Source organism: Cebus imitator, unplaced genomic scaffold (assembly GCF_001604975.1).
Source record: "Cebus imitator isolate Cc_AM_T3 unplaced genomic scaffold, Cebus_imitator-1.0 Scaffold737, whole genome shotgun sequence".
Classification (NCBI taxonomy): domain Eukaryota; kingdom Metazoa; phylum Chordata; class Mammalia; order Primates; family Cebidae; genus Cebus; species Cebus imitator.
This window is the reverse complement of record NW_016108052.1, coordinates 753,174-771,412: the sequence shown is the minus strand read 5'-3', so window position 1 is coordinate 771,412 and position 18,239 is coordinate 753,174. Positions and strand designations below refer to the sequence as shown.

Here is an 18,239-nt window from a genome sequence, read left to right as displayed (position 1 = left end):
TCCCCAAGATGATAGTAACAAGAGTGAAGCCTTGCGGGAAGTGATTCAGTCACGAGGGCAGAGCCCTCTGGAATGAGATCAGGGTCCTCATAAAAGAGGCCAGAGTGGTAAAAGGAATTCGAGGAGAAAAATACATGTAGCTAGATAGATGCACACACATATATATACTAACATACATACATACATAGATGGAGGCCCCGGAGGGAGCTTGCCTGTCCCCTTCTGCTGTGAGGACACCACTGGAAGGCACTACTCTAAAGCAGAGTGAGCCCTCACCAGACACCAAATCTGCTGGTGCCTTCATCTTGGACTTCCCAGACTCCAGAACTATGAGAAATAAATTTCTGTTGTGTATAAGCTACCCTGTCTATGGCATTTTATCATAGCAGCCCAAATGAACTAAAACAATCTATTTGGGAGCAGAAGAAAGGAAAACAAATCTATTTGTCAAATCCTGCTTAAAACTCTTTACTGACTCTAGCTCTCAGGGCAAAGACCAAACTCCTGCCCTGGCCCCAGGCCTGCTTCCTCTTTCAAAGCCTAAGTCCCCTTCACCCCTAGCTGCTACCAGGCACTCCTTGAGTCCCTCATGCAAGCAGCACCCCCACCTAAGGTCCTCTACTTATGCCATTTCCTCTCCCTACAACACTTTATTTCCGCCTCTCCACCCCCTAGTCAACACCAACTCATCCTTTGTGTCCCAGCTCAAATGTCACTTCTTCAGGGAAGTCCTAGCCCTCCCCCATCCCTAAACGAGATGAAGATCCTGAACTATACATGCACTGCACCTCTTTCCTTTCAAACCTCCTAGCACTGGCTGGTGTTTGTTACGTTGTATTACCATCTGTCCCTGCATACCGAAAGCTCCATGAGGGCAGGAACTGTTTGTCTTGTCCAGTCATATGTCCAGTGCCTCAGCACACTGAGCGAGTGAGCGAGTGAGTAGCTCCTGAGGCCTCCCTAGAACACAAGTCAGTGAACTACAGCCTGGGGTCATTTCCAGCCTCTGCCTATTTCTGCACAATCTACAAGCCAAGGACAGTTTTTACATTTTTACTTTGCTATTTTGTTTTTTTGAAACAGGTTCTCCCTCTGTCACCCAGGCTGGAGTACAGTGGCGCAAACACAGCTCACTGCAATCTCCACCTCCTGGGCTCAAGCAGTCCTTCTGCCTCAGCCTCCCAAGTAGCTGGGACTAAAGACACGCGCCATCACACCTGGCTAGTTTTTTTTGCTCGTTTTTTGTTTGCTTGTTTTTTGTTTGTTTGAGAAGGAGTTTCACTCTTGTCGCCCAGGCTGGAGTGCAATGGCGCCATCTCAGCTCACTGCAACCTCAGTCTCCTGGGTTTAAGCGATTCTCATTCCTGAGCCTCCCAAGTAGCTGGGATTACAGGCATGCGCCACCATACTCAGCTAATTTTGTATTTTTAGTAGAGACAGGGTTTCACCATGCTGGTCAGGTTGGTCTTGAACTCCTGACCAAGTGATCCACCCACCTCAGCCTCTCAAAGTGCTGGGATTACAGGCGTGAGCCACCGTGCCCAGGCACACCTGGCTAGTTTTTAAATTTTTGTAGAGATGGGGTTTCACTTTGTTGCCCAGGCTGGTCTTGAACTCTTGGGCTCAAGTGATCCTCCTGCCTCTGCCTCCCAAAGTGCTGGGATTACAGGAGTGAGCCATTGTGCCCAGCTAACATTTTCAAATGGTGAAAAAAACAAAAGAATATTTTATGAAATGTGAAAATCATATGAAATCCAAATTTCAGCATCCATAACTAAAAGTTAAAACACAGCTACGTTGATTCTACGGTTGTTTCTGTACTACTACAGCAGAATAGTGACAGATAGCAGGGTATGCAAAACCTAAAATACTATGTGGCCCTTTACATAAAAAGTTTGCCCCTGCTCTAACAGTGTCCTTGGAGTCCTGACTATGGGCATGAAATACCAGAGACCTGAAAATACGGAACCAACTGTAGGCCCGCTCCTCTGGGAAAGGGTGAGTCATAACCCCTGTTGGATTCCTGACGTCCGTTACATTCAGTGGTCATTCACTGAATGGCTGCCACCTCCATGACATAGGCAAGAACGGAATGTCATACACCTGTATATTTGGGAGTTCTGGCCGATCGATTCTAAAGGGTCAGGGCTCAAACTAAAACCAGTGCTTACTGGGTGACCAGTTTCTATTCATTCAGTCAACAAATGTCTACCTGGACAGCTTACCTTAGTCAGTTCAGGCCGCGCTAACAAAGACACCACGCAGACTGAGGGGCTTAAACAGTAGAAACTTACTCCTCAGTTCTGAAGGCTGGAAAGTTCAAAATCAAGGTGCTGGTCAATTTGGTTCCTGGTGAGGACCTTCTTCCTGCTTTGCAAAGTAATGCCTTTTTGCTGTATCATCATAGGTGGAGAGGGAGCTCATCTCTCCAGGGTCTCTCTTTATAAGGGCACTAATTCCATTCAAGAAGGCTCCACCCTCATGACCTAATTACCTCCCAAAGGCCCTGCCTCTAAATAACATCACATTGGGAGTGGGTGTTTCAACCTATGAATTTTTCAGGAACATAACACTAGTCTACAGTATGTCTCCTTTGTGCCAGGTACTGTCGCAGGAGCTGAGGACCCACACAGTCCATAGGGAGCTTATCCTCTGGTGAGCAGGAAAGAGGACGGAGACTCTCCTGCAATGAGGACTGTGTGAGAGGCAGTGGGAGATGGAATGCCACTGTGCTCTATCACAAGCATAATACTCGACTTGCCTGGAAGGAACCTACTAATTGGAAAGCCATGAAAAGTTAAATCCCCATACCTTAAAGAGTTAAATCATGCTTTAAGACAAAGTAGATGCCCTAGGGCAGAACAGCTTAGGAGAACCATACAGCAAAGAAGGCTGATTCACCACATCCATTTTGTACTGAACACACTATGATTACCAAGCCAACAAATGTTTGTCATTAAGAGAAATTTCCACACCAGGGAATGTGCATTCCCATCACAATCGGTTAAAAATAGGGGTACACAGCTATTCAGTCACATGTGGCTCGGAAACCAACACACATGTCCATTTAGCACCAAGCACCTAAGGAGGGAGGAATTCATGTGCTGACTGCCTGAGCATGCTCTCTTGCTCCAAAGCCTACAGAGATCTGGAAGAGCAAGGCTGTTTAAGCTTCATCCTTGGTCAGTCACATGCTCTCCTTCCCCTAAATGCCTCAGATTCCAGCAAAGCTCGTGAGAAGCCTCCAGCACCCCTACACACAGAGATGCACAGAGGAAGCATCAGCCTCTGCTAGACCCTTGCAGCAGTTTCTAGACATGTCCAGTAAAAGGTACTATATATCCTGGTAAAGAAGTGGGCAGTCAAATGTTCCCTTGTGATACTCACTATCCAAAAAGGACAGATATCAAACGCAGTAAAAGGAAAGACTACTACTATACCTTATTTGATGCAAAACAAAGTCAAAAAAAAGCAGACTTGTCAGATCAGACAATATACAATGATACCCCACATTTTGGACACTCACTGTTCTCGGAACCTCTATCTTTCAGAGAGGAACTGAGTCCAGCTTCATGTCGGCAAAATCCCAACCCCTGTCTAGCCTCTATTACCTCATAAGCCACCAGATCAAATCCCTAGGTTTGGGAATAGAGGATTTTACCATGAAATTCCTATATCAGCTTTCACTAAGACTCACATAGTAAAACATTTTGAAAAAGCCCAACAAAACCACAGCTTCTCCAGAGAAAGCTGGTTAAAATAAGAAAAGCATACAATAATAGAATAAGAAAATTGCTGATTTTTCTTTACTTTTTAACCTTCTGTGAAAAGAAATGGTATTTGTAAAATTATACACAACTAGCTGAAGTCTGAGCAGGGCTAAATCCTAACTTAAAATCCTCAGAAATCAAGGTCTCCTCTATGGCTGGGCAGCCCTAAAGTGAAACATTAGGTGAACATTAAGGCTTATGGGCATCAGTTCTTGCATTTGAAAGATGAAAAGGAAGATAAATTGATAATTTCCATACTTACCATCATAAAGATTTTACTCCCACAGCTGAAAAGAAGTAACTGTACAATGAAATTTATCTTTCTTCAAACACACCCCTACTCTAAAACCCTGTTACCCACCACCCTGTTTTTCTTTTCTTTTTTTTTTTTTTTGAGACAAAGTCTCACTCTGTCGCCCAGGCTAGAGTGCGGTGACACGATCTCGGCTCACTGCAACCTCCGCCTCCTGGTATCCAGTTCTCCTGCCTCAGCCTCCTAAGTAGCTGGGACTACAGGCATGTGCCACCACACCCAGCTAATTTTTGTATTTTTAGTAGAGACGGAGTTTCACTATGTTGGTCAGGCTGGTCTTGAACTCCTTACTTTAAGTGATCCACCTGCCTTGGCCTCCCAAAGTACTGGGATTACAGGTGTGAGCCACCATGCCTGTCCTTCTGCTCGCTTCTTCTAGAAAGCCTTGCCTGCATTTCCATTCCCCTTGCTGTATATAGCCAACACTCGGCCTCAGGTATTATCTTAGTCTGTGATCAATTTAATTGTACATGTTAAAATATTCCTCCAATGTCAGTAACCCAAAGGGAAATATATTTCTTTTTTAAGATGGATAGCATAATATAACAAACACTGATACACCTATGACCGAGTTCAAGAAATACTGCAAAATAACAGTGGAAACCCTGAGGCATGAATTCCCAATCACATTCCCACACTTTCCATCAGAGGCAACTGCCACCTGGAAACCAGGGCTCATCAGCACCATGCAGCTCCTCCTCTCCCCACACAACATACATCCTTATGCTCTGCAGCACTGTTCCACGTGATCTTCCTAACCTTTCTATAAGTGGTATTCTCAACACGATCAGTCTGTAACTAATTTGTTGCTCAATTTTATGCTTGTGAGTGTAATCCACATTGACACCTGTATTTCTAGTTCCTTTGTTTACCACTGCATAATATTCCACTATATGAATACACTACATATTTGGCCAAAGACGCTGCTTGATGTTTCATATGCCATGTAGTGCCTACTAGTTTCCATACCACTATGGAAAATGTGCCAGTCATTTTCTGTAATATTCTCCAGAATTCTCACAACCACCTAATGAGGAAGGTATAATTCCCACTAGATCAAAGAGGAAACTAAGGAAGGGAAGTGGTGGGTGCAGCTTGTCCAACATGTGTGAGCAGCAGACTCCTGCTTCAAGTTCAAGTCTATCCAAGTTTAAAGCCATGCTCCTGACAATATGCCGTGTAACCCTGCTTATGTAGATTCAGATTTTTTTTTTTTTAAATGAAAAAAACTAACAGGGGGCTCTACAGTCATCTGGGAAAAATCTGAAACACAACACTCTATTTTCTTTAACAAACACCCCACAGGAAAGTCATTCAACATGGGGACAGCCCATGTGTACACTGAGGAAAAGCCTCTGCCTTTGGCAAAGGTCCCCACCACAGGTCCATTCCCAAGTTCATTCAGGTGCTCTCTAAGTAACCCTGAGTAGGACTGCAACCTGAGTTGGTTTCCTTTGGGGAAACAGGCTGTCTGCACCCACTTACAGACAGGACAAGGGAGCCCGAGAGAACATGGGAATCAGGTCCTTCTTCAGTTGGCAAAAGCTGAGTCGACAAAGCTCTAAGAACATCTCCCAGGAACAGCTCCAGCTGTTAGCAGCTCTGGGGGTCCGAGGAACAGTCCCGAGCTCACAAGGCCAGGTGCTTGCCTGCTCTGCTCTATGTGTGACCAGCTTTGTCACTGCTTTCATACACCCCAGACCAACCCCGCTGCCCTGGAGAAAGCCCAACACGCAATACGGAAGAGGAGTCAGTAAGGGTGGAGACTCACAGGAACCAGGCAGGGAGCAGTGCCTCAAGAAAGGACACCCAGCTCCAGGCCTGCACCCCAGATCCCTCCAAGTGCTCAACGCAGGTGGGCCCCTAGGAGGTGACAGTTTAGTCCCCCGGACTCCCAAGGACAGGGAAGGCCTCTCAGTACCAAGACTCCTGACTCTACTCTCCCACTTCTACACTGTATCTCCCATTGTGTCTGTTTGCTGGAGGATTAACGGAGCCTCAAAGGTGCAAGGCATAACTGGCTGAAGCGACCCCCTCCCCACTCTCCCAGACAAAGCAAGGAGCAAGAAAACAGACCTGCCACCTACTGGCTGCGTGACCTTAGCTGAAGCATCCCTGTCCACTCTGGAGAGAAATGTAGTGGACTGTCTCTAAGGGCCCTCCCACCTCTGACTCTTTCTGTCCATAGTGCTAAAGGCACGGCGGCTCACCCCTGGCTTCCCAGCACTTTGGGAAACTGGTTGGGGAGGAGGGTTTGAGCCCAGGAGTTCGAGACTAGCCTGAGCAACATAGTGAGACCCCGTTTATTAATAAAAATAAATTTTAAAAAATTTTAAATTTATTTTTATTAATAAACGCTTGTGGTCGCAGCTACTTGGGAGGCTGAGGGGGGAGGATCACATGAGGCCAGGCATGGAGGCTGCAGTGAGCCAAGATCACGCCCCTGCACTCCAGCCTGGGCAACAGAGCAAGATCCTGTCTCAAAAAGAATAAATAAATAAAAATAAAACAAATGCACTAATACTGAGCAGTTTAGAGTACGATTCATTTAATCCCAACACCCCATGAGGTAGATCCTACTGCTCTCCCATTTTACAGAGGAGGCCGCTGCCGCGCAGAGCGGTTCACTGAGGTACCAAGGTCACAGACACAGTCCGAAAGGAGTCCCGGGGGTGGAAGTCTACGCTTACGGATGCCTGGGAGGGCTGCACAGGACATCCACGGGAGGTTGGGGGTCGGGAAACATCAGAGAGGGGCCCGAGAGAAGGCGCAGAGGGAGATAATGGGTCACGGTGTCTGAGGAAAGAGACAAGGCTGGGTGGCCACAGCCAGACTGGCCAAAGCCCAGGTAGAGGGGAGGAGACAGGAACGAGGACGGGATGTGGAGAAGCGGGAAAACGCAGGCAGACGTGGGCAGGGGCAAGGAGGCCTCGGAGAAAGGAGGGTGGATGGCGCAGGCGCGCGGCCAAGGCAGGGGGCGCCGGCGGAAGCGCGGGGGCGGCAGCGGGGCGCGCGGTCCCACCTTGAGCACTGTGACGGCTCCCGCGGTGTGCACCTGGAAGTGCGCGGGCGGCTCCGCGCCCGTCTCCGCCGCCTCGTCGGGGCCCTGGTAGCTGAAGCAGGCGTCCGCGATGTCCAGGTGGCCGAGGGGCAGCGCGTCCTGCGGGCTCTTGAAGTAGTAGAGGTAGCAGCGGCGCGCGTCGAACACGAACCAGCGGCTGCGGTAGCCACGCAGCGGGCCCTTGCCCGACAGCTTCTGCAGGTAGCCGCACAGCCGCGCTGGCTCCCGCGCGGGACCCGCCCCGGGCTCCGCGGCCGCCCCCTGCGCCGCGCCCTCGCCGCCGCCGCTCTCGCCTTCTTCCGCCCGGGCTCCGGCCCCGGGCATCCCTACCGCGAGCCAGCCGTCGGCGCCCACGCCCGCACCCGCACCCGCGCCCAGCGCCTCCGCCCCGCGGCCACTGCGCCCCCTACCCCTCCGCGCCGCTCAGCCGCGGCGCACGGCCCGCGGGCGCGCAAAGCAGCCTGGGACTTGTAGTCTCGCCCCCGCCCGCCCACTGGCCATTGCCCCCGCAGACCTGCGGGTCGGTTGCCTTAGTGTTACGTGGGGTCCAAGTCCCCGCCCTGCCGGGTGAAGCAATGGTCTATTTCTTTACGGCAGTGTAGGTACGTGGGAGTGTGCATCTCTCAAAACCCAACGGAGTGTCGGCTTAAAACCCCATTTCACTCTGTGTACCTTGATACACTCTGTGTATCAAGCGTTCTAAAACACTTGATTTTTAAGTCTCCCTCCTGCCAGAGTCTCAAGCTAATATTGTAAAAATGAGACAGCCTATTGCCTGGTGGTGAGTACGTGCTGAGTAAATATTTGCAGAATTCATGGGAGCCAAAGCGTTTTCCTGCCTCTCCAGACCTCAGTTCATTCATTGAATTCAACATATATTTATTGAGTGCCTTCTGAATGCCAGGTATGGCTCTGTAAGCCAGGCCCTGGTGGATACAGCAGTGAACAAACCAGTTATTCTCCTGCCCTCAGGGAGATTATATTCTAGTAAGGCAAAGAAGTGACACAGAAGAAAGCAGACAAGTATAAGGTGTGCTATGTTTTATAAATGCCATGATGGCATGTAAATGATTACCAGTTAAAATAGCACCTAGTACTTATCAGTGGTTTGTAGATTAACTTATTTGAACTCTCACAACCTCAAAAGGCAAATCTATGGCTTTGTAATAGAGCAAAGAGAATGAATAAGATCAAGTATTTGCCAGTACAACAGGGCAACTAGAGTAAAAAATAATTTGATGCACATCAAAAAATAACCAAAGGAGTATAATTGGATTGTAGCACAAAGGATAAATGCTTAAGATGATGGATCCCCTACTTACCATGATGTGATTATTATGCATAGCATGCCTGTATTAAAAAATCTCATGTAACCCAGCCGGGTGCGGTGGCTCATGCCTATAATCCCAGCACTTTGGGAGGCCGAGGCGGGTGGATCACAAGGTCAAGAGATGAAGACCAGGCCGGGCGCGGTGGCTCAAGCCTGTAATCCCAGCACTTTGGGAGGCCGATGCGGGTGGATCACGAGGTCAAGAGATCGAGACCATCCTGGTCAACACGGTGAAACCCCGTCTCTACTAAAAATACAAAAACATTAGCTGGGCATGGTGGCATGTGCCTGTAATCCCAGCTACTGAGGAGGTTGAGGCAGGAGAATTGCCTGAACCCAGGAGGCGGAGGTTGCGGTGAGCCGAGATCGCGCCATTGCACTCCAGCCTGGGTAACAAGAGGGAAACTCCGTCTCAAAAAAAAAAAAAAAAAAAAAAAAAAAGAGATGAAGACCATCCTGGTCAACATGGTGAAACCCCGTCTCTACTAAAAATACAAAAATTAGAGGGGTATGGTGGTTCACACCTGTAGTCCCAGCTACTTGGGAGGCTGAGGCAGGAGAATTGCTTGAACCCAGGAGGCAGAGGTTGCAGTGAGCGGAGATTGTGCCATTGCACTCCAGCCTAGGTAACAAGAGTGAAACTCTGTCTCAAAAAAAAAAAAATCTCATGTAACCCATAAATATATATACCTACTATGTTCCCACAAACATAAAAATAGAATAAATGAAAAGCAAAGTGAGAGGATGAGGTGATGGGGGGTGGATAGCTGGCTGCTCCCCCAGGACAGGCAAGGAGGCCGGTCTGATCCTGTGATAGGGAGCACAGACTCAGATGATTGGAGGGACAGGGGCAACCAGAGATGTGAAGGAAGCCTTCCAGGCAGAGGGACCAGTGAGTACAAGAGCTCACTTTATTCAAAGGAAAAAGGAAGTGTATAGCTACATTTGTGAGGGCCCAAACCAAATATCTCACCCTCATAGATTTGCATGTTTTATATAGACACAAAGACCAAGGTGGAAAACTGACCTTTCTGAGCTGGACAGGGACACAAATTAGACTGCCTGTTTGGAGCCACCCAGGTAGGAAGGGCAGGCTCCAGGGCCTCACCCAGCTCGCTGACCCTCTGCAGGCCCTACATTGCCACCACACGGGTGCTTCTTTCCTGGGGCCTGTCAGAGGTCTGGCTGGGGTGACCACAGCAAGGGCACCTCCCATCGTAGCCCTCTCCAGCTGTGTTTGAGCACAGTCAGCACAGTGTTAAGGACTGGGCTCTGACTTCGTTCTGGCCAGATGTGCCCCCTAGCTCTGCCACTTACCAGAGGCATAGCCTTGGCCAAGTGATTTAACCTCTCTGGGCCTCAGTCTCTTCATTTATAAAATGGGGTTGGTAAATACAAGTAGCTATCTCGTGCTGTTGCTGTTGGAAGGATTGCATGAGAAATGCATATGAATGTGCTTAGCAATGGGTGCCTCACGCATAGTAAGCACTCAGCTTATTATCATCATACAGTTAACACTGACGTCTTCCTCATCAGTCAGCAGATTTGGAGAGGGAGGAATCTAAGAGTCAGACCGGGCCCAGACGAAGGAGGCCAGAGACAATGGTGCTGCAGGAGCGGGGTGGACTGCTCTAGGGAGTAAGGAGTCCAAGTTCACTTTGGGCCTCACCGTGTATGTAAAAGGGGCTGTGATTGGCTTGTGGGGTAGGCAGTCAGGGTGGTCTATGACCTTGAAATATTGTTAGAAAGGGAAGAGCTGGGAGAACCAGGTCTGTATTGGCACAGTACAGGCAGGCAACAAGACAGGGCAGGGTGTAGCCCATCTCTGCTAGCTCTGTCAATGTTAGGAGGAAGTGAGGGTGGCCATGACCTGTGGTCCCAGTGGACAGGACCAAGCCCCATCAGGTATCTCCTGGGGGCTGATGTCTGCTAGGCTGGAGAAAGGCATCCTTCACAGGCACAAGGCACAAGCCCAGCTTCCGGAATGAAAGTTTGGGCTGGCTGGCCAGGGCTAGGCAGATGGGATGGGACAAGGGGCCTCTGCGGCCCGTCCTGGAGCTGCTGCCTGTGCCCCTCAGTGGGCAAGTTGGATCTCAGCCTGACTCCCCTACCCCTGAGCCCCCAATCCTTCCCTGGTCACCCAGCATAGACTAGCTGGGGCCATTTTAAAATATGCTCGCAGGGCTGGACACAGTGGCTCACACCTGTAATCCTAGCACTTTGGGAGGCTGAGGCAGGTGGATCACCTGAGGTCAGGAGTTTGAGACTAGCCTGGCCAACATAGTGAAACCTCATCTTTACTAAAAATATAAAAATTAGCCAGGCGTAGTGGCAGGCACCTGTAATCCCAGCTACTCAGGAGGCAGAGGCAGAAGAATTGCTTGAGTCTGGGAGGCAGAGGTTGCAGTGAACCAAGATTTCACCACTGCACTCCAGCCTGGGCAACAGAGTGAGACTCTGTCTCGAAATAAATAAAAATAAATAAAATGCTTGCAGGCCACTGCCCTCTTCCTTCTGGAGGCCACACCTTATATCAAATCAAACGTGAAAATGCCCTACATCCCGTAATAAACATATACATTTTTTTTTTTTTTTTTTTTGAGACGGAGTTTCGCTCTTGTTACCCAGGCTGGAGTGCAATGGCGCCATCTCGGCTCACCGCAACCTCCGCCTCCTGGGTTCAGGCAATTCTCCTGCCTCAGCCTTCTGAGTCGCTGGGATTACAGGCACGCGCCACCATGCCCAGCTAATTTTTTGTAGCTTTAGTAGAGACGGGGTTTCACCATGTTGACCAGGATGGTCTCGATCTCTTGACCTTGTGATCCACCCGCCTCGGCCTCCCAAAGTGCTGGGATTACAGGCTTGAGCCACCGCGCCCGGCTACATAATTTTTGCTATAAAACTATTGCAGGAATATCCGTGATTGCACTCTCGATATTATCCAATTCTGAGTTCTCATTTTAATTTATAAGTGGCTGATTTCTTGGCAATCGTCATGTCTCTGTGGGAATTTTGGCCAAGTGAGAGAAACCTAACCTAGAAATTGTTCTCAAACGTAATGACTTTTTTTTTGAGATAGGTCTGATTGTGTCTACACAGTGGGTAGCTGGAGTGCGGTGACGCTGTCTCGGCTCACTGCAAACTCCCGCTCCGGGGCTCAAGCGTTCCTCCCACCTCAGCCTCCTAAGTAGCTGGGATAACAGGTGTGCGCATCGCCACGCCCAGCTAATTTTTGTATTTTCCATAGAGATAGGTCTTTGCCATGTTGCCCAGGCTGGTCTCAAACTCCTAGTCTCACGTGATCCTCCCACCTTGGCATCCCAGAGTGCTGGGATTAAGGTATGACGCCATGGTGCCCAGCCCGGTTATGACATTTTTATGATGACTATAAAGGTGACATGTTACATTTGTAGACATTTAATGAAATGTTCATTAATTCTAATTTTGCTCTTTTTCTTGGGTTTTAGAGCGAATAGATTTTTCTTAGGCCACAAACATGTCACAAGCAGGCGGGCCCAGGCACCGAGCCTATTAGAATCCTAAGGGATAAACTGGCCTGGCCCCTGCCTGGGTCTGGCTGGGTCCACAATGTGGCCCTGTAAGGAGGCTGCACAGACACAGGCCTGAGTCCCCAGTGAGAACGGTGAACTATGGAGGCCTCAAAACCAACAGCCATGTCTCCAGAGGGTCCCCTGGAGGCCCCTGAGTCTCTGTCTGCACGACCAGGCTTGGGAAGTGTCCCTAGCCTTCCGAGGATCCCTAGAGCCTCCAGAATCAACCCCAAAACCCTCTTGACTCTCAAGCCCTCCCCCAGATCCCTCTTCCCCACTGACTCTCTCCAGGCCCTGGTGGAATGCTTTTATTTCATGGACAAACTCTTCTTCCCTCATTCCTAGGGCCATGAGCTGAAGGGAAATAGGCAATGTGGCTTTACCTCATCTCTTTTAGTACCTCAGTCTTCAATTTGGACAATGTTTATAGTTTATGTAAATAAATATAGCTTCCGTTCCCCCCAAGGGCCTCCTACATGGAAATTCTGGGGCTTTCTCTGGTGGCTCCTATTTCCCTGGAATCCTTCACAAATGGTTTGTTGACATTTGCAGTTCCTGAGGGCTCTTACGTTAAACAGCAAGGTCCTGTGGTCAGGGCGAGCTTTGCGCGGCCTGCGGACCTCCCCTGCATCTAAGACAGGCATGAAAGGTGTTGGAGGGTCTGCCCTGTGTGCCCATGTAAGCCCCTGCCTCTTTTTTTTTTTTTTTTTTTTTTGAGACTGAGTCTCGCTCTATCACCAGGCTGGAGTGCAATGGCGTGATCCTGACTCACTGCAATTTCCGTTTCCCAGTTTCAAGCAATTCTCCTGCCTCAGCCTCCCGAGTAGCTGGGACTACAGGCATGTACCACCATGCCCGGCGAATTTTTTGTATTTTTAATAGAGACGGGGTTTCACCATGTTGGCCAGGATGGTCTCGATCTCTTGACCTCATGATCTGCCCCCCTCGGCCTCCCAAAGTGCTGGGATTACAGGCATGAGCCACCACGCCAGCCACCCCTGCCTCTTTAAGCCTTCCAGAAACCCAGTGACCAGAAGGAAACAGACACCAGAAGGAAGTAGCTGCAGTTTACTGAAAACGGGAAATTTGGGCAGTAAATATTCCTCCATGGCCACCCTCTGGGAAAACCCTAGGGGAACACAAAGCCAGTGACTTATCCTAGGTCAGTCTCCCCAGAGTGGGTAGCATGTGCCCAGAGGCCTCTGGAGAAGCACCCACTGCACACTGCCTTTGTGACCAACAGACCACAGGGAGACGGAGCTGGCCAAGATGCTGACCCCCCACAGGAGGAACGCACAGATCTGCAGGAGGCCCAGAGAGGAAAACAGCCTTATCTCCTGCATGCTGTGTGCTCTCAGGCATGTCCCTGCCGTCTCTGGGCTGCAGTTTTCCACCTGCACAACAAGGAGGTAGATGGCTGAGTGATTTCTAAGGGCCTGCCTCTGCCTGCTCTGAAATGCAACAGTGACATGAGACATAGCTGTGCGGGCCTGCAGGCCTTCTTCCCACAGCTCTGCAGTCTGGTGGAGGCTCTGCCCTTTTCAGACGCCACGCTCAAAGCTCTCTGGATTGTCGCAGCCATTACAACCAAGCTGCCCCCTCCCCTCAGGCCTCCGCTCCATCTGCAGGCTTGGCTGCCCACTGCAGTTAGTGCAAGCATGACCCCTTTAAGATGACACTTTTGCATTGCTTGTCCCTGGGCCTGAATGGAGGGGCAGCCTTCTCCCTATCACCCCTGTCCAGGGCACAAATGGAAGCCTTGTGTCCCTGAGGCAGACAGAAGCAGAGACGGCAGAGTTACTTAGGGGTTGAGGGGACAATGCTATCCTGGTAGAGCCTTGTGAAGGAAGTTGGCTTGATGGGGAGGGGATGGGAGGGGTAAAGAAGGTTGGGGGACTGGAGCTGTGAATGGGCCGAGCATTGGAGGGCTAGGGAAGGGACAGAGAAGAGCAAGGCCGTCCTCAGAGCAGAGAGCGCTTTGATCAGAGCAAACAGCTGCCTCAATGAGATCCCAGACCAGATAGAGGGCTTTCCATGTATATACGCAGAGCTCTGAAAGGGGGCACCCTGCACCAAGCCTACTGCCCTGGTGGGAGATTGTTGGGAGGACTGAGGCAGGGGTATGGTGGTGGGGGAGTGGTTTTGAAATAAAGAAGGGGGTCTGGTGGCTCACATCTGTAATCCCAGCACTTTGGGAGGGTAAGGCAGGTGGATCACTTGAGCTCAGGAGTTTGAGACCAACCTGGGCAACATGGCAAAACCCCAACTCTGCAGAAGATTAGCTGGGCGTGGTGGCATGTGCCTATAGTCCCAGCTACTTGGGGGTCTGAGGCAGGAGGATTGCTTGAGGCCAGGAGGTCCTCATCATACCACTGCACTCTGGCCTGGGTGACAAAGTGAGAAGAAAGAGATAGAGAGAGAGAGAGGGAGGGAGGGAGGGAGGCAGGCAGGCAAGGAAAGGAAGGAAGGAAGGAAGAGGAGAAGGGGAGAAGGGGGGAAGGGGGGAAGGGGAAAGAGCTGTGGAACCTTAGGCCAATCTCCCAACCTCTCTGCCTCAGCTTCCTCACCTTCCTCACCTGTATGATGGGACACGATGACTTTTACCCCCTAGAGCTGCTGTGAGGCTTAAATGAGCCCGTAAATGCGAAACACTCCACACAGTCCCTGACATGCAAGACTCATTTGGTAACTAATTCATTCAACAAACATCCCTGGTCCCTGCTCTTTGCCTCTGGCCCGTGATGGGTGATTCTAAGGACTCACCACAGGACTGGGCCTGGCCCCTGCTGCAGGAAGCTCCCAGTCTTGTCAGGTGGGAGAGCCTCTGAGAGAACAGCCCCAGCAAGGGAGCCCAGGCTCTCAGACCCTCCTGGACTGTGGACTCTGGCTTCCAGTAGGCCTCATTTCCCTGCCAAATTGGCAGGCAAATCTGCACACCTTCTGGCTCTCTTTCTGAGAGGGAACAAATCTGAGGTGCTGGCCAAGCTCCCAGCCATGGGTTAGGGGACTGAGGCTTGGACAGGTAGAGGCCTGGGTGTCTCTGGGAGCTGATAGAGGGTAGAGGTTGGCAGGGGCTCGATGCCAGGCAGGCAAGGCCAGCATGGGAATTAGGGAGAGCAACATTGCCACAGGGCAGGGGAGGACGGGATCCTAGGGAGGCAGGGGGCCACAGCTGCAGAGACCCTGTGTCCTTCCTGTTACCGCCCTGTTCCCAGGGCCTGGCACTGGGCCCAGCACAGCATAGTCCCCTCTGCCCTCACCTCCCCGCTTCCCAGAGGCCTTCATGCTGTCCTCTTCCCAGTGCCCCCATCACTCAGCCAAATCTGACCTCAGACTCTTCCACCCTTCCCATATAAGCAACAGTGACTAAAACCAGCTTTGAGGCCAAATCTGGGAGTGTTTTAACTGAAAGCTTAAAGAGATGTTGTTCTGATGGTGGAAGTTCAAGCCTCCTTCTGGTTCACCAAAGGGGTCTGCAAGAGTAGCTTACAGTGCACTATGTGAGCAAAGCGATGGAGAGGGAGGCAGGAAGAAGGCAGTGGTGATACATGATGACAGGCACAGAAGACCCAGAAGAGCAGATACTGGAGTGGGAGGAATGGTTCTCAATGTGTTTCTTATTTGGAAGTTTGAATACATTGACTACCTGTTAATTTGGAATCAACGCATTTTCAAAGTGCTTAAAGAATTTGGGAAGCAGGGAAAATGGCAGCAGCAATGGCATGGGAGGAGGATGAGCCGCCCGATTCTTGTCTTGGCCCTGTCACAGACTGATGCTTTGTCTTGGAGGGGCCATTCCCATTCTTTTTTTTTTTTTTTTTTTTTTTGAGACGGAGTTTCGCTCTTGTTGCCCAGGCTGGAGTGCAATGGCGCAATCTTGGCTCACCCCAACCTCCGCCTCCTGGGTTCAAGCGATTCTCCTACCTCAGCCACCCAAGTAGCTGGGATTACAGGCGTGTGCCACCATGTCCGGCTAATTTTTTGTATTTTTAGTAGAGACGAGGTTTCACCATGTTGGCCAGGATGGTCTCGATCTCTTGACCTCGTGATCCAACCCGCCTCGGCCTCCCAAAGTGCTGGGATTACAGGCGTGAGCCACGGCGCCCCGCCGCCATTCCCATTCTTGAGTTTCAGTTTCCCTGTCTTTACAATGGGAAAAAATAGGGACAGTAAGACCCCCTTGTATACCTCCTATAAGATGAAAGGAAATCAAATGTGGGTATGTGAAATACTTGGCACATGGAAGGGCTCAGAATCATTAGGAATCTACAGAGGACCTCCATTTTCCAGCAGCAAAGGGAGGGAAGGGAGACAGGGATAGGACTAAACTGGGGCCCAGGGGCCCCAAGTGCCCAAGCTGCCAGGTGCACCAGGCCTCTGCAGCTGGGCCCCACGGTGGCCATCTGGCCTTCAAAAGGCTATAGCACAAGGGTTCTCAATATTACAGCCCTCGGCCCCTTGTCTTCCATATGGGCCTTAAACTGATCCTGAAACCACCGTTCTCCACTTGTCATGAGCCAACAGCAAGCGGCTCTGCAGAATTTCATTTTTACATAGGACTCACAAGTACTCACTAGTGAGGCCATTTTATCTATAGAGAAATTAACTTGTGTCTTGTCCTTGCTGCTGAAACCGACAAGTACACTGACAAGGGAGCCTTTCTGATCCCAGGGGTGATTTTTCCACTGTGGGGTCTCAGGAGCAGAGATCACAGGCTCAGAGCGCCCCAGATGGATGCTTTATGGAGCAGATGAGGCTGGCAATGTTTTCAAGACCATGGTAGGTCCAGAGCGCTCTCACCTTGGGCGTCCCCATCTCACTGCTATCAAACAAATGTAATTTTTAAATAACATGGCCACATTTTACAAAAAAAAAAAAATAGATATGTCTTTTGCTTTAAGCTCTTCAGAAAGGTTTATTCTTGTAATTTTTGCTTTTGAAATGATTTGGCCTTGAGGAATTCATTTCCTTTACAATTGGTAATGATTTCTTGGCAGTCTTCTTGCACGCTTGGGGATTTTTGTGAGCTACGATAATCTGGACTCCAAATCATTTTCAGATGTGATGAAATGTTTATGAATACTAAATGAAGCTGATGCAATATTACATAGTATAGACATGGACTTATACGTTTATTCATTGTGATTTTGCGGTTTTCTCCTTTTGAATTTTGGAGCTAATACTGGTTTTTTGTTTGTTTGTTTGTTTGTTTGTTTCTTCCAGGTCTGAGACCTTTGGAAACATAGGCCCTTGTACCTGGCCATTGTCCTATGGATAAAACAGAACAGCCTGTGTTTGGTGGGAGGTGGGTTGAGGAGGACCTCTCTGGACACTGCCCTCCCCAGCCAGCAGCCATGCTTGAAAGATGGCAAGACGAAGCCACTCAGTGGCCTTGAGGGGCCAAAAGGGTCACAGTAACATTGGTGACTTTTCTCAACCAGCGTCAGCCCCCTCCCCTGGTTTTTCTTATATGCAGGGGGCCTCAAAATGACTGAACCTGAAAATATTATTCATTCACTTATTCAATATTTATTGAGCCGTAAATCAATACAACCCTTAAAGAAGGCAATTCGGCATCATCTGTTAAAATGACAACTGGGAATACGCTTTGATTCAGTGATTCCACTTTTGAGAATGCGTTTTATGGATGTTTTTATTCTTACACTTAATCAGATCCACGTAAGGTCATCCATTGCTGCATTTTCAGTAATTTAAAAAAATTGGAAACAAATGATCATCAACAGAGGCCTGCTTACAAAAATTATGATGTATTCATACAATGGAATAATATGCAGCTGTGAGAATAAGAATGGCACCGCTCTCTTTAGTCTTGTGGAAGGAGTGCCAAGGTATACTGTTGAATTTTTTTACAAGGCAAGGTGCAGAATGCTTTTTGATACTCTACCTATTATGTAAGAAAGTGAGGAAAAGCCGGGCGCGGTGGCTCAAGCCTGTAATCCCAGCACTTTGGGAGGCCGAGGCGGGTGGATCACGAGGTCAAGAGATCCAGACCATCCTGATCAACATGGTGAAACCCCGTCTCTACTAAAACTACAAAAAATTAGCTGGGCATGGTGGCACGTGCCTGTAATCCCAGCGACTCAGGAGGCTGAGGCAGGAGAATTGCCTGAACCCAGGAGGCAGAGGTTGCGGTGAGCCGAGATGGCGCCATTGCACTCCAGCCTGGGCAACGAGAGCGAAACTCCGTCTCAAA

General features: G+C 49.6%; 1 protein-coding gene across 2 annotated transcripts in view; it reads right to left on the bottom strand.

The window, feature by feature from the left end:
* TBC1D2B (TBC1 domain family member 2B) overlaps nucleotides 1-7,539 on the bottom strand; it is a 79,257-nt gene extending 71,718 nt beyond the window's left edge. Inside the window, exon 1 of one of the 2 annotated variants that reach the window (XM_017519333.2) lies at nucleotides 7,106-7,539. In XM_017519333.2, coding sequence (XP_017374822.1) covers nucleotides 7,106-7,468 — 363 coding nt within the window. In that variant the 5' untranslated portion in view covers nucleotides 7,469-7,539. The remainder of the gene's footprint in view (nucleotides 1-7,105) is intronic. The other variant, XM_037735169.1, reaches the window with a different exon arrangement.
* Nucleotides 7,540-18,239: the final 10,700 nt, after the last annotated feature.